The 19,866-nt window shown below is 36.0% G+C and overlaps 1 protein-coding gene across 1 annotated transcript in view; it reads left to right on the top strand.

The window, feature by feature from the left end:
* The first annotated feature begins 3,339 nt into the window (after positions 1-3,339).
* The window catches only part of LOC135210881 (sodium/potassium-transporting ATPase subunit beta-1-interacting protein-like), an 86,509-nt gene continuing 69,982 nt past the window's right edge, over positions 3,340-19,866 (top strand). Inside the window, exon 1 of the mRNA XM_064243806.1 lies at positions 3,340-3,513. Coding sequence (XP_064099876.1) covers positions 3,454-3,513 — 60 coding nt within the window. The 5' untranslated portion in view covers positions 3,340-3,453. The remainder of the gene's footprint in view (positions 3,514-19,866) is intronic.

Here is a 19,866-nt window from a genome sequence, read left to right on the forward strand (position 1 = left end):
TAGCTATAAACTCTTCTTACCCCCACTATAAAGAATAATTTCGTACTGTATCGTTTGTCATATGATTAGCAGTTTGATGTTGGAAGATTATTTGAAATGCAATTAGCGATAACGTTTATGGAGCAGAAAGTTCCGATCCCTAGTTAACCCTTTGATGGTTTAACTTGAAGCTTCGCTAGTTATCGCCTTTAGTGTGCGGCGCAACTGGAACTTATATATATATATATATATATATATATATATATATACATATATATTATATATATATATATATATATATATATAATATATATATATATATATGTGTGTGGTGTGTGTGTGTGTGTGTGTGTGTGTGTGTGTGTGTACACGCGCGCACATGTAAATTATACGCTTAAGCTGCAAGAACCGTAGAAAAAACGACTTTTTTTCACGTCTAATAATTGAAACCAGCTCTGAACTATACCGTAGTACCGTAGCGTGGATTGGGCCTTGGGAAAGTTCAACCCGTAATATGAGTAGAACATACTCCTAATACCCAGGGCTACCAACACCAACGCTGGCCGCCTACTTTGGCTAGTTTTACTTATCACAAGATGTTTTCGTTATTCAGGTATACCTGTAAGTTTATATTTGCCATTTGTCTTTGTTTACAGTATATTTTATATTTTCCATGATTGTAACTATTGCGTGCATGTGTTTTGGTGTATGAAAACGTGCAGGTCTTACGTAGAAGAAAGTTAACATGGCGTATTTCCCCAAGTCGGGGAAAACAAAGGAACACAAAATTTCTTGAAAATGCTGAAAATATAACCAAAACATTGAAGCCATATGTAGGTGAAACTTAACAAAAGCTAATTTGATATCATATAAAAATAACGGACACGTAGTTGGGTTGAAAGCATGGCTATACAATTAAATGAAACACAGACAACATAAATTTAAGCAATACAGAATGCATATTTAGAAATAGGACATCCCCGGCCTTATTCTTACCAATTTGTAATCTGTTGACTTCTTGCGAGTGCAATGATAAAATATGATATATAATAATAATAGTAATTATCGGCATCATGTTTTTGGTCGCTTCCCTTTTATTGCTTCACCTTAAAAAATCTGATTTTGGTGACGATCATAGTTGAAATGGAAGTCCTGAAATAAAGGAATAAATTACTTTAAGTTATTAAAGGTAAAGAAGCAAAGCCAATAATTATTTTCAGCACAAGGCTTTGCGACCCGATGTATATATAATTACTCATATTTGTCTGAAACAAGTGAAACGTTTATTCACCTTTGCAACTGGTTAAACCTCGGTCATTATCCTCATTGGACAGAGAGATGACCGAAAAATTTAGGGTGGGGGAGCCTAGATTTCTTTGTGGAAGTCGACGAGAGAAACAACTTGCTAAAGCTTACCATAGCCTACTCTTGGAAATTAAGAAATTGGTGACTGGTTGTACAGTATGTAGATCTTGGTTGTTTGTGTTAGGAAGATACGTAGTCTAGGCCTAACCACGAAGGTAGTGATAATCCACACCCTGAGGAAAATGGCAGATTTCCACACAGAGGATGAAGATCTAAGCCAAGCTACGTGAATATGTATATAGTCTTTGGTTTCAAGTATTTTATAGATCTAATTCAACATCCAAGGAGAAAGAAATTTTGTCTTATAAACTTAATCTTTAATTTATTTAGTTATAGCTGTCGCAGAGTATGTTAAATTAATTAAGGAAACTGGTATGCTAGTTTTTGCACTTTCCATCTGCTAAATTCTGCTTTTAATATGATCATTACAATGCAGAAATTGACTTCTCTGCCGGTAAATATACCAATATTTACATTAGCATAACAGAATTTGTTTGGAAACAGAATGTATATTAGTATACTGGAAAAGAGATATTGTTTTACGGTATGAAATCAAATTGGTCATCCAAACAAGTGTCAAGGTATTACCACTTACCTCAAAAGATAATTAATTTACCTTCATTCTCGCCTTTTTAAATATTTCCTGTTTTCATTCAAGTGTGAACAACTTTGTAAACTTTGATGTGATTACTTGCTGCCGTGCCAAAGTCTTTGACAAGTAAATCCTTGGTTAGCGGTGAAAACATGTAAAAAGTTTATTGATTTGTTTTAATTGGGGACCCAGGTTACCCTTGCACAGGAATATTGTTAATATCTCTTTGTCTTCATGCATTGTAATGTACCTGCACGCTGTATTTGTATGCGGCCTTGCAGTGCAACAGCACTGGCAAGTGTTCACGGTCCTAACATGTGACGTCATTTTAAAAACGTAAATAAGAATGTCACGTGGAATATAGACCTACAAACAAAACTCTTGGTGTTTTAGTTTCTCCTTAATATGGGGTTATCCTATTGGAATTAAATGGCTGAGACACCGATTCTCATTTCATCCATAGAAAATCAGAGCTGATCAGCTATGATCTAGTTTCAGTTTACAAGTAAAGGTCAGAAGAGCAATGATAAAGTGTGAAAGAAATGAAGGCAATAACGTCGCACATTGGGATGAAGACCTACAAAATTCTCTCTCTCTCTCTCTCTCTCTCTCTCTCTCTCTCTCTCTCTCTCTCTCTCTCTCTCTCTCTCTCTCTCTCTCTCTCTCTTTATGTGTGTGTGCGTGCGCGTTTCCATGTCAAAATTCACTCATTATCAAGAATTATCATTTCCTCCATACATTTGATTTTAAAAAATCTCTCTTTCTCCAGTCTACGGGATATTCTAACGGCATCATGTGATCCATTATGTCACCTGTTCTTGATATTCAAAGATACATTACTTTATTGTCTTTTAAGCGATGTGAATTTTGAAAAGTATTGTAATCAAATCAAATATCTACGTATATCCTGATAAAAGTTGTAACGTTTTGACAAATGTATAATATATATATATATATATATATATAATATATATATAATATAGTATATATATATATATATATGTGTGTGTGTGTGTGTGTGTGTGTGTGTGTGTGTGTGTGTGTGTGTGTGTGTGTAGAATAATTTCCTTTCTATCGACTGTCCGTTATGGTGCAAACTAGCAAAAACTTGCAAAAGAGAGCGAGAATACTAATGTCCATTTAAATTTTATCGCTCCACCTTTATAAGACACCCATATTTCAAAGAAACCTAACTAGTAGGGGTTGGTAAAAGACAAATATCAACAGACTTTTAAAGAGGAGTGTTGTTTCTCTTGTTGTGTTACATAAAGTTTTAGATTTGCAAAATATGATAGATGTAAAATTCGCTATAATTAGGTAACACCACAGCATTGGCAACATTGCTCAGTCCCTTGGCTTGGTTGGACGTACTTGAGCCTCTTCACCTTCACCGAGACAAAAACTCATCACTCAGTACTGTTTGAGCCGTGGAGTGAGTCAGTCAGTTTTGTCCGTGCCTGGAGGTTTTTCTGTCATAATTGTGTTCTTGAAAGGCAATTTTGAATGTGTGCGTGACGATGGGGTGTGGGCAGCATTCGGGAAGATGTATCCTCCTCACGATATGTATCCTGCAAATAGTAAGTATCCAAAATGCATTCGTAAACAAAGGAAACCAGGAGTATTGCTTTTAGGCTAGGTATCTCAACACCTGTAGCGTTTCCTCGCTAAGGAAATGACTGTCGTGCTTTCGCCCATTTCACCAAATTTCTGTTATTTCTAGCATTTATTCATTCATTATTTGACAAAAACACTCGTATTATAATGCTGAAAGTCCCGTTTGATGAGAAATTTCCACTTTTGAGAGATAAAGTAAAGTAAGGTCAGCCCTGCTGGGGATTTAAACCTCGCCGTGAGAAGTGGGCAAACCTCGTCAGGAGTTGGACCCTAAACAAGGTAACGGAAAAAAAAGGTTCAACGTATAGATCGTATTTAACGCATAATGACGTGTCTGGAGTAGAATTAACACGGAATTAAAGTAGGTTTCACATACCCTATCTTATCGGTAATTTAGACTTTGAAGGAAAGGGAAAGTTGACTAGGTGGTCATTGGTAGCGTAACCCGATAAGCCAAAGCACAACCAGTCCCTTAAGGCCTTTGTCTCTAGCTTCATATACTACCCATTTCGTCCTCTTATAAAGACCACCAGCAGAAGCCGTCTTTTTATTCTTAAGGGTATTTGGCTCTAATTGATAAATTTAGATTGCAAATTTGTGCCACGGGAAACGTTAGCCTTAACTCAACCGCTGTAGTATAGGCTATGTTTGAAGTTGTCTTGTTTGCCATATTTCATAATTTATTAAGTTCATGGTGTAGAACTGCCTGGCCCATTTTCCTTACGCCTTAAAGTGGTACTTCTTCATTTAAGAAGGATTTTCTTTACCTTGGTAAAATGTGCAAAGATGTTAACTAAAGATTCAGTTGATTTAAAGGAAACTGGGTTGTATGCGAAAGGGTTGACTACTCATAAGGGTATTTCTACAGAAGCAGTCCGCTCGAACTGCAAGGAACGTAACCACGGATACGACATCCACCTAGGGATTGGGGTGTCCAATGTATTTCGCCGTGTTTAGTACTGGGCCCTGTGGGTTAATTACAGTCATCCGAATAAATATTATACTTAAAATTCTTGTTCAGTGGGTAAAACTGCATAGTGGACACAGTAGAGGTGTTTACTGGAGGTGTAGTTTGTGCTTAAAGACCCCAGCTATGTAAGGATGGTCTGGTTAGAATAGCCCAGGTGCTTCTTGTGTAATGCTGCCACTTGAGACAATTGAATTATTTTCAATTTGTATATTAAAGGATAAACTTCAAAATTAAGTTTAAGAAATTATAAAGAAAAATATGGATGGTTTAAACAAATTCAACCATCAATTATATGAGTGAAGAAGTAGTAGGTTTTTAAGCATACTACTACTGTGCTATAAGCATTTTATTCATGGTGCCCAGTTAGGTATTCCAGTATTAAAATAAATTGGTTTCATGTCACATATACTGTAATACCTATATATAACGTATCGTGTTCTCATACAAATCCAGTTTTATGATGTATCTGCCAAATGGGATAAGCAAATAACCAGGTTGTTAAAAAGAATTATATAAACATTATAGTTTCTCACCAAACCTGTTCCTTGGTTTTGAACTGTTGCTATTTAGTATGAGATTACTGTGACTTAGATAAGATATTATATAAGATGGTTGCAATTCGTACCTGTTTTCCAGGTATATAGTTATTGTGTTGAGAGTGATGGGATAATGAATGGTAATAGTTAATTATTCTACAATATGATATATTTCGGTGAATTTTTGCTTGTGGATAGAGTTTAATATTGTTTATTATAATAATTTAAATCTTTCAAGGTGTTCTAGAGTAGCCAAGTTGTCTGGCAGAATCAGCCAAAATTCAGGCATATTTGACTGGTAATTAGATGTAGGCCTACATTTATAAAGCCATTGTTTTTTTGTTTGCACTAGCTAATAATTATTGTGTATAGTTTGAAAATAAGCCCCATGCTGTATTTGATTAGGAATGCGGTATAGAAATTTTCTTAATTTCTTGCACTAACCAAAATCAGTGAAAGCAATCTTGATGTTGGGAAGAAAATACATGAGAATAAAGTAATTTATATTAGGGAGCTTCATTAAAATTCACAATCATAAAAATCAGTTTAGAGATATAACAGGGCATTAAGGAATGGGGTGAGACTGCTTAATTCACCCCCTTGGTTTAGACTTTAGACAGTAGTATATTTGCTTCTAGGTGGAAAACACCTGTTTATTCAGTATTGGCGTTTGTATGATAAGATGTTGGCCAGGGCATTGAATATAGAGCCATTTACTCTGTTGGTTTAATGTTGGTATCTTCAATTTGAGGCCAGCTTCTACCCTTGGATGGGTAGTTGAGGAATAGCTCCAAAAGAAAAGAAAGTGTAAGGCACGATGCAGTCATGGAAAGTGGGATAGTCTTTTCTATACACGTATGTGAAGAAAAAAAAGTGTCTAAAAATTTTTCTGGCCAAGTAGTAACACAAAGTAACTTGCAGCAGCATGAAGAACAACACAATTCTCCATACAAAGATAATGGGAGGTGATTTGGGCTCCTTTTCATGTTATCTATCAACCTGAGCGGATGTAAAATTGATGTCACAGTAAGAAATTGCTATGCATCAAACCAACAACAGGGATCAGAACATGAAGATTTCAGAATAAGATTCATTAACTCTTCATCTGGCCAGTAACTAATTAGTAAATATTATCACAAGAAACATATAGACATTCAAAACTGCATTAAATTTTTATAATTCCTATGGGTCATCATTTTTCATCAACATATAAGGCATCCCCATAGGATTTGCTCTTAAATGATGAGACTAAAGGGAACACAAGAAAAGAAGAAAAATGCAAGTACTAGCTGGTGTGTAAGGATACAGGAAAGAACCTTTATTACCATCCAAAGCATGCCATACAAGGCACACTGAGGGGTACCAAATGCACTTTTATTTCCTTATTTTAGGAGCTACAGTAGCCTGCCGGTTGCCATAAATATTAGAAAATTAAATTTCACAACAGGTTAAAGGTACTAAACGGTCTCTCCATGGTGTGTAATTTTTGTCAAATACCTAAACAAAATTTATACAAGTTACATTTGCAGAGTGAATAATAAAATACATATAGCCAAGTTGAGCTAAAGTGAACAACTGTTGTTTAAGTTCATTGTCATACATTTAAGGAAAATTTAATATTTAAAATAAAATTGTAATGGCCGTTGGTTGTTGAAAGGAAATTGCAGTACAGTACAGTGTAGAGTATAGTACACATTGTTATCTTAAAACTAGATTTTGCCTGTAATGAGCCAGACATAGAATTAGAATAAAATGAATTCCAACTGGAACTTAATCTAAGAAGTGATTCTGTACAGTAATTTTCCTTGGAAGATATAAGCAGTCCATTTAATGTGATTATAGAAATAGGTGGTTCAGTAAGCTTCCACTTGAGGTGTTAGTTGTTTTGCAAATTCTTCATTAGTGAGCCTTATGATGGTCATCATTTGGAATTGAATGATCTCATGGAGGTAACCTCCTGTAAATCAACTATTCCAAGAAAAATGCTGGTATCTGAGGCAAGTTACTTTTTAATTTGTGTTACAGATAGGCTACATCAGTATTTAAAGTATCTATAGTAGTACATGTAGTGATTTGTAGAAATTATGATAGCCAGATTCAGCCAGTTTGCGCAATCCTTCATACCGTTCATTTCTAGAATGTGATCACTTTTAGCTTCTTGTGTTCTCGTAATTACAGTGGACCCCCGTATTCGTGTTCTCTGGATTCATGGACTTGCACAGTCGCGGATATCTCTCTGGAACATTTCCCCCCATTATTTGTGCTATTGGTGGTATTTTTCTATGAGAAATATCCACAAATTCCTTTCTTTTTTTCCTTTCATAAAATGCACTTCTTGTGATTAAAACTATTAAGAAAAACAAGTACTACAGGCAGTCCCCGGGTTACGACGGGTTCAGCTTACAACATTCGGAGGTTAAGGCGGTTCTCATTATATTCATCAGACATTATTTCCAGGGTTACGACACATGTTCCAGGGTTACGACGCCTACAATGCTCATCTGGCAGATGAAATATGACACCAAAAATGCAAAATAAACAATATTTGAAGGTTTTTTTTAATGAAAAATACAATAAGAATGCAGTTTACATAGTTTTCAATGCACCCAAAGCATTAAAAGTAAGGTTTTCTTAGGATTTTTGACGATGTTCCGGCTTACGACGGGGACTGCAAAAAATTTTTAGTGGGTTTTTCTTGAGTTCTAACTAACAAAATATGCCATTTTAAGCATTTTTATAGGGGGTTCCATTTATTCACGGGGTTGCGGGGGGTGTCTGATATGCATCCCCACAAATACTGGGGTACCACTGTATTATGACTGGTTTGTTTTTCAGAATTCAAGATGGGAAGTCTTTAAACACTTCTCGTAGTAACAGAAGCTTTGAGATGGCTTCTTGCCCTTCTGTCTCCTTATCAGTACAGAAGTATATAAGAGTTTCATCAAAAGATGAAACTATTGTAGTCAGAAGTTTTGAAGCTTATTACTTATGACTGAAGGACAAACAGTCGTATGATATGTTCAGTTGTAGTTCGATAACCCTCATGTCAGTGCATTCCAAGATTTTTTTTTATTTATTGGTGTAACCAATAAAGATGAGAATTTAGACTTACCGAACTGCTCCAAAGGATTAGAGTAAGCAAAAATTCAAGCAATAAATTTGGAAAATTAAAGGATGAGAAGTAAAAGACTTAAAGCAGTAAAACTACTACAAAATGTGGTTTTTGGTGAAAACTCCTTACATTTATGTAGTGAAAGCATATATGAAAGTTTCCTTGTGGCTGACATTACTAATCTTGAAGACTTTGATATGTGAGGTGATAGTCATACATCTTATGCATTATGTTTACTAAATATAAGTACATATGTACAATTTTTTAAATTTCTGCAGTACTTGTGATAAATGCAAAGTTGATTTTCATATTTTACACCAGTATTTTACTAGAAATTTTTGTAAGTCTTAAGTGTGGGTCAATTATGTTGTACATTCGAGGAAAGTTGTTGTATAGTTGTTTTGGGATTGCAAAGTCGATCCCCCACATTTTGCCTTTAGATGCCAGCACTGTTGTTGAACTTATGGTAGTACTTTCTTGTAGGTGTGTGTACCAGCTGTGAAGTGTTTTAAGCTATTCCTATTTTTAACTTACCAAGCAGTGAGCTCTAGCTGTTTCCATGGTATGTATTGGCTCTAATAGGCTTCCACAAGTAGCTACAGAGTATATGCAGTTCTAAAGGATTTTTCATTGATGAATAAAGACAGTTGCAATAGTTACGTTCAGATTTTGTTTGCTTCAACTTTTATGGATTCCCAGATTTCTTGGTTTGTATATTGTAAATATTTTCTATTTAAATCATGTTGGAGCTATGTTTATAGGGAACCCATTTGTCATTACTGTTGCCAGTTAGTGCAGGTTTCTGTACTATGTTAAATTTAATAATGTATTCTTTCATTCACTGCATTACAGCGCCTCACTGGCGTGGTTGGTATGGTGTTTGCGTCCCACCTCGTTGGTCGCGGGTTTAATTTTCGGCCATTCCATTGAGGAGTGAGAGATGTGTAATTCTGGTGATAGAAGTTCACTCTCGACGTGGTTCGGAAGTCACGTAAAGCCGTTGGTCCCGTTGCTGAATAACCATTGGTTCTATGCAACGTAAAAACACCATACAAACAAACAAACAATTAACTGCATTACTTGCACATACAGTACTTAAGAATTCCCCTGCTGCCTTTGTAGACTAGATAGACTCAAATCCCAAGTGATGTTTGTGATTGCATATCAGTATTATTCAGTTACAAGTGGTTATAAGAATAATCAAGAGCAATCATGAGATCCACTATGATTTTAGGTACTTGAGTTGATGATTTTTATAGACCTTACCTTTGGTTCCATCATAGTGGTGATGTAGTAAACTCTAAGATTCTGTAATAAATTCTGAGGTGAGCTTTTTCCTGCTTCTCAATTTAGTCCAGTAGTATTAGAAATATTTGGAATTGGTGTTTTGTTATCACAGTATTCACGGGGTATGCATACCAGAACCCCCCCCCCCCCCTCCATAGCTAGAATCCGCAAATAATTTAAACCCCCTAAAAATGCATAATTTTTTTTTTTTTTTTTTTTTTTTTAACAAGGAAAACCCACCAAAAATGTTATAGTACATGGTTTTTTTAATGGTTTTATCACAAAGTGCGTTTTATGATGAAATTAATAAAAAAAAAAAAAGGAATTTGTGGATAATTCTCATAGAAAAATATCGTGAATAGGCAAATTTTCTGCAAATAATGGGGGTATATGTTCCAGAGAGAAATCTGCGAATACGTGAGTTCACAAATCCAGAGTGCGCGAATACAGGCTGGGGATCACTTTAGTGCTTATTTTTTTTTATACTTAATTTGGATGGTTAGTTAGAAAGAACCAGTGACGAGGGCACAATATTGTGATTCTGGCACTGAAAGGAATTGACCCACCATAGGTATTTATGGAATGTTGGCTTATCTTTCATGAATAATTTTTCTCATATGACCAAACACTATAGAGATAGGATGAAACAGCATAGGTAAATTCAGTCAGTGAGCTGACGTACATATTTTATTGTGAGATGAGTTTAGTGTTTATATTTTAAATTGTTGTAATCATCCTTAATGTACACATATTCATTTGAAATAGATCTGAGGACATTCTCTTTCCTAAGATTGCCTTTATATATTCGTGAAAATGAAAATATTTTCACATAGCTAGGCTTTCAAAGGTGCATTCACATATCTGTGCTTTTATGTGCTTTCTTATCTCTATGAGAATTTGCTGGATGGTTTTATTAAGTGGAACTATACTGTATAATACTAAATATTGAGATTAGTATATATACTTAAGATTTGCAAGAATTTATTTTTAAAACTTGACATGGTATATACTAAGTAGTTGAAGAAACATTTTACTTAATACAGTAATTTTATTATTCATTTTAGAATCTTAGTCCTGAGGATTGTATAGATATGTATATATAAGGTTAATTACATAATATTTGGAAATTTTATAATTATCATACCAGAATTATTTTTTAAAGTTGTCACAGTTCATATAAGAAGCCTTCAAAAATTATTGTTAAGATAGTATTGTAAGGTTTCATTCTTTTGCTAGAAAAATAGGATTCTTGCTAAATTTTTCCATACTTTGATGTCTCGGTTCATCACAGTTTTCTGTAACGAACGCTCAGCGCCTCGCCTTAGTTGCACATTTCTGTACTTTTTAGAAGACTGTTCTAGTCGAACTTGAGCTTGTACAAGCAGCCCGTAGAATAATCTTGGTTTGCACGGTATTCTGGCATGATCATTCCTTAAGTGTGTTTTGACTCACTCATAGTTATGAATTGGGTGCATATTCCTTCTAAGTTTTATTTTTCCATTTAATTCTAAATTTTTTCGCATTGTTTCTTCAATGTGAACGGTGTATATATTTTTATTTTATTTATTTATTAAGCATGTTTTTTAGAACATTATAGTATATACTTATACCCTTTTGCCCGTTCCATGTGGGAAGTCTAAATCGTAATTAATAATCATGGTATTAGGCCTAATTCCCTTAGTGGTATGTCAGTATAGATTTTTAGCTTGAAGGTGTGAAGAAGACTTGCCAGTTGAAGTAGGTGCTTCGCCTGCTATTTCCCTGTGACATCCTCCCATGCTCATTATAGCATGAAGAGTCCTGTGCTATGGTGTGAACATTTCGATTTGTTTCACGTCTACACTGGCCGTCTTAGTGGCGTGGTTGGTATGGTGTTTGCGTCCCACCTCGGTGGTCACGGGTTCGATTCTCGACCATTCCATTGAGGAGTGAGATGTGTGTATTTCTGGTGATAGAAGTTCACTCTCGACGTGGTTCGGGAGTCAGGTAAAGCCGTTGGTCCCGTTGCTGAATAACCACTGGTTCCATGCAACGTAAAAACACCATACAAACAAACAAACACGTCTACACTGGCTGTGGGATTCCTGTATTTTGAAATTGTATTTTTATTATCACCTAAAAAATAATTTGCAGTTGAAAGAAATTCTGATTATTAGACCTGGTTTTGTATCTATATACCATTAAATTTCTTTCTTTTGAATCGTGGTAAAGAAGGTTTTTTGGTGTCGAAGTTGCGGTAGTGATCGTAAATTAGACCATCGCATAACATAGCCCAATTGATCAAGGGAATTGTGAAGAATACTTACAATCTGCTGATTAACGTTGAACTATTATATTATGTGATGGTGTCTAAATCAATTCAAGCTAAATCTAATTTCCAGCATACATATTCTCATTTGTGTACTTTTGTTCGTAGTATTCAAGATATCTTTTATTTTTCCTTCTGTTCTATACCTATAAATGATTACAATACCAAATCATCTTCATATGTAATGGACGTAGCAAACGCGATCGAGCATAAATGTCCTTTTTAATAACATTGGTAACCTCGGGCCACCGACGATGCTAGATGTCCATATAAACACGTAGCTTGCATATTTACCAAATATACCGTTCAGTGTGTATTAGGTGTTTCCTTGAGTATCTGGCCGCAGAGAAAACACGTCGATTATTGCCGCATTAAGATCTTTATTGCCGAAGATGTGTTTGCATATGCATCTCTCGAGCTAAGTGTACAAAGAAAGCCGTTGCCACTGTTCGACTACTCAACCATTCAGCGTTGCAACTCCTCACCAGCGGAAGCTTAGGGGCAGGTGCTGTATCTTGGGACGCCTTCCGTGACAGCCGTCAAGTGTTGAACCGAACGGGAGACCAGTGAAGATGTGTGCTGGTGTTAATAGACTGCTTTGGAGTAGGTGGAGTTCCCAAGTTAATAATGCACGGGGTGAAATTGCCGACTAGTGTTCAGGTTTATCTCTCTCTCTCTCTCTCTCTCTCTCTCTCTCTCTCTCTCTCTCTCTCTCTCTCTCATTATATACATACATATATATATATATATATATATATATATATATATATATATATATATATATATGTGTGTGTGTGTGTGTGTGTGTATGTATATATATATATAATAATATATATATATATATATATATAAGAAAAATGAATTACTTGTCAGTTTTTTACCAGATATGTATGCATTCGTAATTGCTCTATTTACCTCTTGACTAATCGATTTCTTCACATATTTTTGGGTCATGTGAATAGCCTAGAGTTAATCTCGTTCTGACGTATCGAGTTCGGGTTCGAATCCTGCCGCGGGCATCAGGTCTCTTGAATTGTTTCTTTATTAGTCTTAAGCCTTGAAGTGACAAGCTTATCCAAGAAGTGCCGTGTGGGTGTATATGTTCGTCTACATAGGCTATATAGTTATAGTTAATTTTTAAAATAAATTGTGAGGTTATTAAATTTTAGGTGTAGGAAACAAAGGTAGACTATCAGAACTTGAAAATTATTCAAATTGGTGAGGTTGACGAGAAATTTGTGCGTTTTCTTATTTTAACTGTCGATTTTGGCTTCGGCTTCACAATCGAGAAATGAGCAACGACTCCCCAGCGTCTACCTCTTTCCTTCTACTTGACTCGGCATGAATTAGGTCTTTGTTTTGTACTTCAAGAAGAGAGAGAGGGTGGTGGGCACTTCCTATTAGAATATCACCAAGTCTCGGGTTTGTTTATTTTTGTGTGAGAAAATTGATACTTTTTAAAAGGACCTCAAGTGAGGGGTTTTGCCACAAGACGATGAATTCTATCGTTTGCATCGGAGAAGCACAGGATTTTTGCTGTTGATGTGGTGAGAGCTGTGCTCTGCAGCGTCCTTGTATTGCACACATATTAACCCCTCGTCGCCTTCAAGTTTGATTGAAAATTTACATGTTTTTATTTTACATTGATGAGACGGAGACTGAAGTGGCAACTTCCATTTTTGCACCTATTTCTTTTTTGAGAGTCAGTTATAATCTTAAAATTAGTGTCATTGGTTAATCTTACCTGTTGCATGTTTGTTCTTGTATTTTTGTACGTATTTTATATAGCTTTGGTTTTCAGTTACTGCATTTTTTATGTCTATGCTTTCTTTCATATTTTCATGTGATTATCAAATGCAGTGGCAAGCGGCATGGTCGGTATGGTGTTGGCGTGCCACCTCGATGGCCGCGAGTTCGATTCTCGGACATTCCACAGAGGAGTGAGATATGTGTATTTCTGGTGATAGAAATTCCCTCTCGGCGTGGTTCGGAAGTCACGTAAAGCCGTTGATCCCGTTGCTGAGTAACCACAAGTTCCATGCAAAGTAGAAACACCAAACAACTCAAATGCATTGGCTGTATAGCTATATCGTAGATCTGGTAAAAGAACGAAGGAAAATAGAAGCGGGCCTACCTCTGAAGGAAAAGCCGAATTCTGCCTTCGCAGAAGATGGCAGGAAACAGGGGCAATGAATCCCCTTTTGTCGGAGAGAGAGAGAGAGAGAGAGAGAGAGAGAGAGAGAGAGAGAGAGAGAGAGAGCGTCGAACCGTGGAATCGACATGCATACCGAACGCGAACGAGCTTAAAATACTTGATTGCACATGTATACGGGAAGTTTCACCGCACTTGTTCACTTTAGCAATTGGTTAAAAAGGTTGCAAGAATGAAAAGCATTTGTAGGAGATTTGGCTGTCAAGAAATGTGGGTGAGGCTGTTCGGTAGTAGTTTTTTTTTTTTTTTTTTTTTTTTTTCTTATGACCCAAGAACTGCGTATGAAGCGAAGGCGGAGTTTCCTTTTAATCTGGTGATTTCAGCAAAACTCCAGCTTGGAATTGGCGGCCTAAAGCAGTGTCTGAAATTGTACTTCTCAAAATTGGTATCAAATATGTAGTCTTCACAAATGAACCGTAATTACGTGTTAGGGTTAATGATGAAACACTACTTTTTTCTTACGAAAATTTACCTCAGTTTGGGAGATGTATCCAGGGATGCGTCAGCTTAGGGCCAGCTGAAGTTAGACCGGAAGGTGGGAAGACATTTTTTCGAGTACTTGGAGAATTCATGAATATTCATCGTTTTGGTTCCTGTTTAACATGTAGATTGTTTCTCCTTATCCTCACTGACGTTTCAGTTTGCCGACCGACATATACATAGCTACTTAGCTTTGAATTTCATACACAATCTTCTCTCTCTCTCTCTCTCTCTCTCTCTCTCTCTCTCTCATATATATATATATATATATATATATATATATATATATATATATATGTATGTATATATATATATATATATATATACACAAATATATATATATATATATATATATATATATATATATATATATATATATATATATATATATACATATATATATACTATATATATATATAATATATATATATATATATATATATATATATATATTTGTATGTATATATTTTTTGAGAAGCTGACAGGTGGAACGGGCAGCCGCTTGCATTTCGAAGTGTTTTATTGTGTACATATGTATAAAATAAAACATTGCTTAATTGTAAAAGAGATGGATTGAAGCATTGCGTATTTTAGGCGTAAGATACCGAGCGTTTAAGATTAATAATAAGATAACTACTTGAGGAGCTACGACGGATGCTGTCAGAGCTCCATTGATATTTCGTGCTTTGCTTCTTGTTTCAGCAAAGTTGTTGTCTTTTTTTTTTTCATCTCCGTTCTACTGCATTGGTTGTGACTAATCAAATAACCTTTACTGAGTGAGTCACTTCCTGTTCCCTTCTTATATATTTGGGTGCAGCCTGTTAAAATGCTGCTCCTACTCTCTCTCTCTCTCTCTCTCTCTCTCTCTCTCTCTCTCTCTCTCTCTCTCTCTCTCTCCCCACCTGTCAGTCTAGGCGTATCTATCTCATGGAGAATAGATACATGAATTCTTGGAAAGCACGATTAATTGGGGAGCTGCCTGAGGCGGGCATGCTTCGTTATCTTTAGAAAATAGCTTTTTTGATCATTTTAATAAAGATTGGCTTTGATATCATAACGAATGCACCATGAGGACTAGTTATAAAAGTAGAAGTGGTGAAGGATGTCATTACAACAGCAGTAATTATAATGTAGTTTGTAAAGCAGAAATTTTAAGCATGAGCATGATTTTCCATAGGGTATTTAATATAGCTTGAGAACATTTTGCAGTTTCTGAGAGAATTTTGATATGTTTAATAAGATGATAGTTTAATTTTCTTCTGTTTTTGTCGGAAGAGGCGCGACTGTTACGAAGTAATTGCTGTAAGAATTTCGACATTTCGTGTGTCGATGCTTCATCTTCGGAATTAATTGGCGAACAGTATTCTTAGAAGAACAGGTCTGCGGTTTTGAGGTTCAGTGACATTGGTATCTGTTTCACAAACGTAGTGAAAGCAACGTAAATAACCGGTTGCTTGTGAATGGCCTCAGATGTAATGATGTCATTCGTGTGTGATGTCAACATTATTTTAACTGCATCCAGCAAATGAGTGATTCTTATGAAAGATTTTGATTTGACCAAAAATTTCAGTCATGCTGCCGCTGAAGTTCACGAAGCACACGAAGGCAAGTTGAAGGACTCTGCTACCAGTGTCGAACCACAGCAGCACTTGAATGCATTAACGACCTTTCCAGAATATTAAAGAGAGAGTGAGAGAGGTGGTGGTAGGGTACGGTGTCGGGCGCTGGATTGCACCGTATATAAGGAATGTAAAGGCAGGGATATGTTTGAGGAAAAGCCGATTTTCTTGAGAGATGTATTGGGGGTAAATTAACCAATATGCAATATGTGCGAATGGGAGGAGATGAATGAGGAAAAATAACGAAATGAGGGATAAAGGGCTAAATAGAGAGAAAGAGAAAGGACGCGCTCAACTGGAGATATAAGGAACTATTAGATGTCAGATAAATAGGGCCATTGAAAAAGGGAAAGAAAGAACCAGAATGTGTGTGCAAGAGAACCAGAAGTGAAAGAAAGGAGCCGTGATAGTGGAGATAAAAGGAGCGAGACAGGGGACGAAAGATTCAACGGTGACCTTCAAATCTCTGCATCCATTTATGTGGAGATGAAACTAGACAGAGGTTCTTAGCCTGAGCGAACGGAGAGAAGCGCACGCTAGAAAGAATTTGGTCGTAATTAACCCATTGAATTGTTTAAAATCTAGAATGCTTGACGGGCACCTGCTTATGAGCCTTCGTAATTGCCATGCAAGCCAGCCATCCTCCTCCCAGATGGGATGATTTGACGACTGGTAGTCGGTGTTATTATGGGATTCTTTTCTTTCCTATTTGTATTCTTTTATTATAGAGTCGATTTCTCTTACGTGATCGTTGTTCCTTTTTGCAAATGTGGCCCTATTCAGAGCGATAAGGTCCTGAGCCTTGGTTCGGCAAAGGGTGCGATCCTATCCTGCAAATTTTCGCCTTACTTTGAGGTAGAGTTGAATCGAAATTACTGCAGGTATTGTTGGTAAGGTTTGGATACGTTTTTTCCGCTTTCTTCTGCCTCAGTAGCAACTTTTTGTGGCTGTACACAAAGGTATTCGTTCAAGAAGTAAAAGAAAAAAAAAAAGTTTTTTACCACTTGCAGTTAGCAATTTGATTTGGTGTGATATTTGCTTATACTTATGTCACTGCTTGCAGATGCGATATAGAAACACATTTATTATTATTATTATTATTATTATTATTATTATTATTATTATTATTATTATTCACAGTTCTTACATTCACTTGGGTAAAGCCAAAAGAGCCAAGCTCATCATCACATATCTTGAACCCCCAAGTTATAAAATAAGGTGTACCATAATCACTGCTCTGAGTGTTTTGCCTGGCGACGTCATATAGAGCTGTTTTTTGTTGACTTGGCAGTTTTACGATAAGGTCTGGTAGTCTGGCAGACAATGGAGACATTTTGCCAAGGTCTGCTTTTGGGGCCTCTCTTGTTGGCATCAGCCGTAACGTTTCCTATTGTGAAGTGTCTAGTTAGATTCTATGTCGTTGCCTCGTAAGGGGAAAAGCGAGTTGAAGGTTTTGTTTGTAGTGTGTGTGTCATTTTTTAACATTTTTCTTGTCGATAAGGAGTGACGGTAGTGAAATGAAGCAGCACTGTCACTGATATATTCACACAGTCATTGTTGAATCATGGACGAACCCCATTTAAAGGAACTTTCACAACATAAATGACTTCGTCCACCTTTATTGCATTTCTCGCGCTTTCGATTCATGTGACGCCATACTACGCCACCCATTCATCTTGACAGCTTCAACCCCTTCTCTTGCACCCGTGTGCAACGCAACACTCATAGGCAATTCACTTTCATTAAAGAGTCAAATAATATATATATTATATTATATATATATATATATATATTATATATATATATATATATATATATATATATATATATATATATACACACACACGCACACAATGTGTGAGTGGGCGCGCCCGAGCGCTCAGATGTACGACAGGGATAAAATGAAACGTTGGGCGTAAATCGTGACTGGTTTTGCCGGTCATGGATTGATATCCTGTGTTTCACTTTAACCTGCGGCACATCTGAATATATATATATATATATATATATATATATATATATATATATATATATATATATAATATATCTTGTTCTAGTAGTTAGAAGTATATATACTATATGTGTGTGTAAAGTAGCCGTTTACGATTTTATTAAACTTCGAGAATCGAGTTTATCATTGTGTTTTTCTCAGTTATTTTTCCTTATTTCAGGATTGACTCCAGTTTCTCTCTCTCTCTCTCTCTCTCTCTCTCTCTCTCTCTCTCTCCGTCTCTCTCTCTCTCGTCTCTCTCTCTCTCTCTCTCGTCTCTCTCTCTCTCTGGTAAAGTTATAGGAAGTGAAATGAAAGCGAAGCTAGCTTTCGTTTCCTGCTTGGATAAGATTCCTCGTGTCTCGTTACGTAATGCATATGGCTTCTGGATGTAATCTTGATTCTGATCAGTGCCCTCATATTGTGCAGGACGTTCCAGTTCTATTGGCGTTGGTTGGGTGGACAGGATGAGTATGGAGCAGAAATTATATATATATATATATATATATATATATATATATATATATATATATATATATATGTGTGTGTGTGTGTGTGTGTGTGTGTGTGTGTGTGTGTGTGTGTGTGTGTGTGTGTGTGTTTGTTTTCCACCCTTCGAAAGGCATTTCTATCTTTGCATTACTATTTTCTTCTAATTTTTTTTCCTTGTACTTAATTGCTATTAAAGAAATGCCCGCCTCATTCGGTGCAATGTAGGCATTACTTAAGGTTCTTTGCAGCGTCCCTTCGGCCCCTAGCTGCAACTACTTTCATTCCTTTTGTTGTACCTCCGTTCATAATTTCTTTCCTCCATCTTACTGTCCACTCTCTCCTATCAGTTGTTGCATAGTGCAACTGCTTCGAGGTTTTCCTCCTGTTACACCTTTCAAAACCTTTTCCTGTCAATTTCCGTTTCAGCGCTGAATGGCCTTAGTTGCCCCAGTGATTGGCATAATGTCAAAAGTCTATATAAAAATCAAGAAATGACCGAAGGTAGCTTGATAATGTTAGTTTATAGTATATTTTCCTAACTGTATCTGAGCTGCTGTTTGCGTATTTATTAATGTTTTGTTTAAATTTTTATCCTCGTTTATTTTTTATTTACTTTCATCTGCATTATCACTTTTTATGTTCACTAAGTTTCTTTTATTCATTTTTCTGTATACTATTCTGTGGCAGTCTGCTCAGCAACTTGATATCCCTTTTGGATTTCCCAGTGAACATGTACTACACATTCTTGAAACGTATTATGTCGCCATGACGGTCATTCATCTTTCTTTGATTAAAATGGCATAGGAGTTTGTGCATAAGTGGAATTATTTCAAATGTCTTGTGTGTCGCAAAAGCATTATAGTTTCAGCTCCATTAGCCCACTGAAATCTTTAAAAATGACTGTGCCAAAAGTTGAAGTAAACTGGATGATGTGCCAAAAGTTGAAGTAAACTGGATGATGGTAAATGGTTCTGCTTTTAAGCCTAACACGTTTGAATAATCTCCGGTTTCACTGTTATATTTCCTGATGTGAATTTTGTTGGTCCTGGTGTGTGTGTGTGTGTGTATATGTATGTATGTATGTATGTATGTATGTATGTATGTATAATTTTCATTTGGTTTCGTGCACAATTAGAATTATTTGTGGAAGAATCTGAATTTTTCTTTTCAGATTTACTCTCTTGAATTGACTGAAAAGGAACAATGTTGAGATGAACTAAATTAAGGGAAAAATTAACTTGAACACAACACAATCCTTAGTCAGGGCTACTGTTTTTGGTGATCCTTCTCTGGGTGTTTCTTACATTCGT

The sequence above is a fragment of the Macrobrachium nipponense genome, chromosome 4 (assembly GCF_015104395.2).
Source record: "Macrobrachium nipponense isolate FS-2020 chromosome 4, ASM1510439v2, whole genome shotgun sequence".
NCBI lineage: Eukaryota > Metazoa > Arthropoda > Malacostraca > Decapoda > Palaemonidae > Macrobrachium > Macrobrachium nipponense.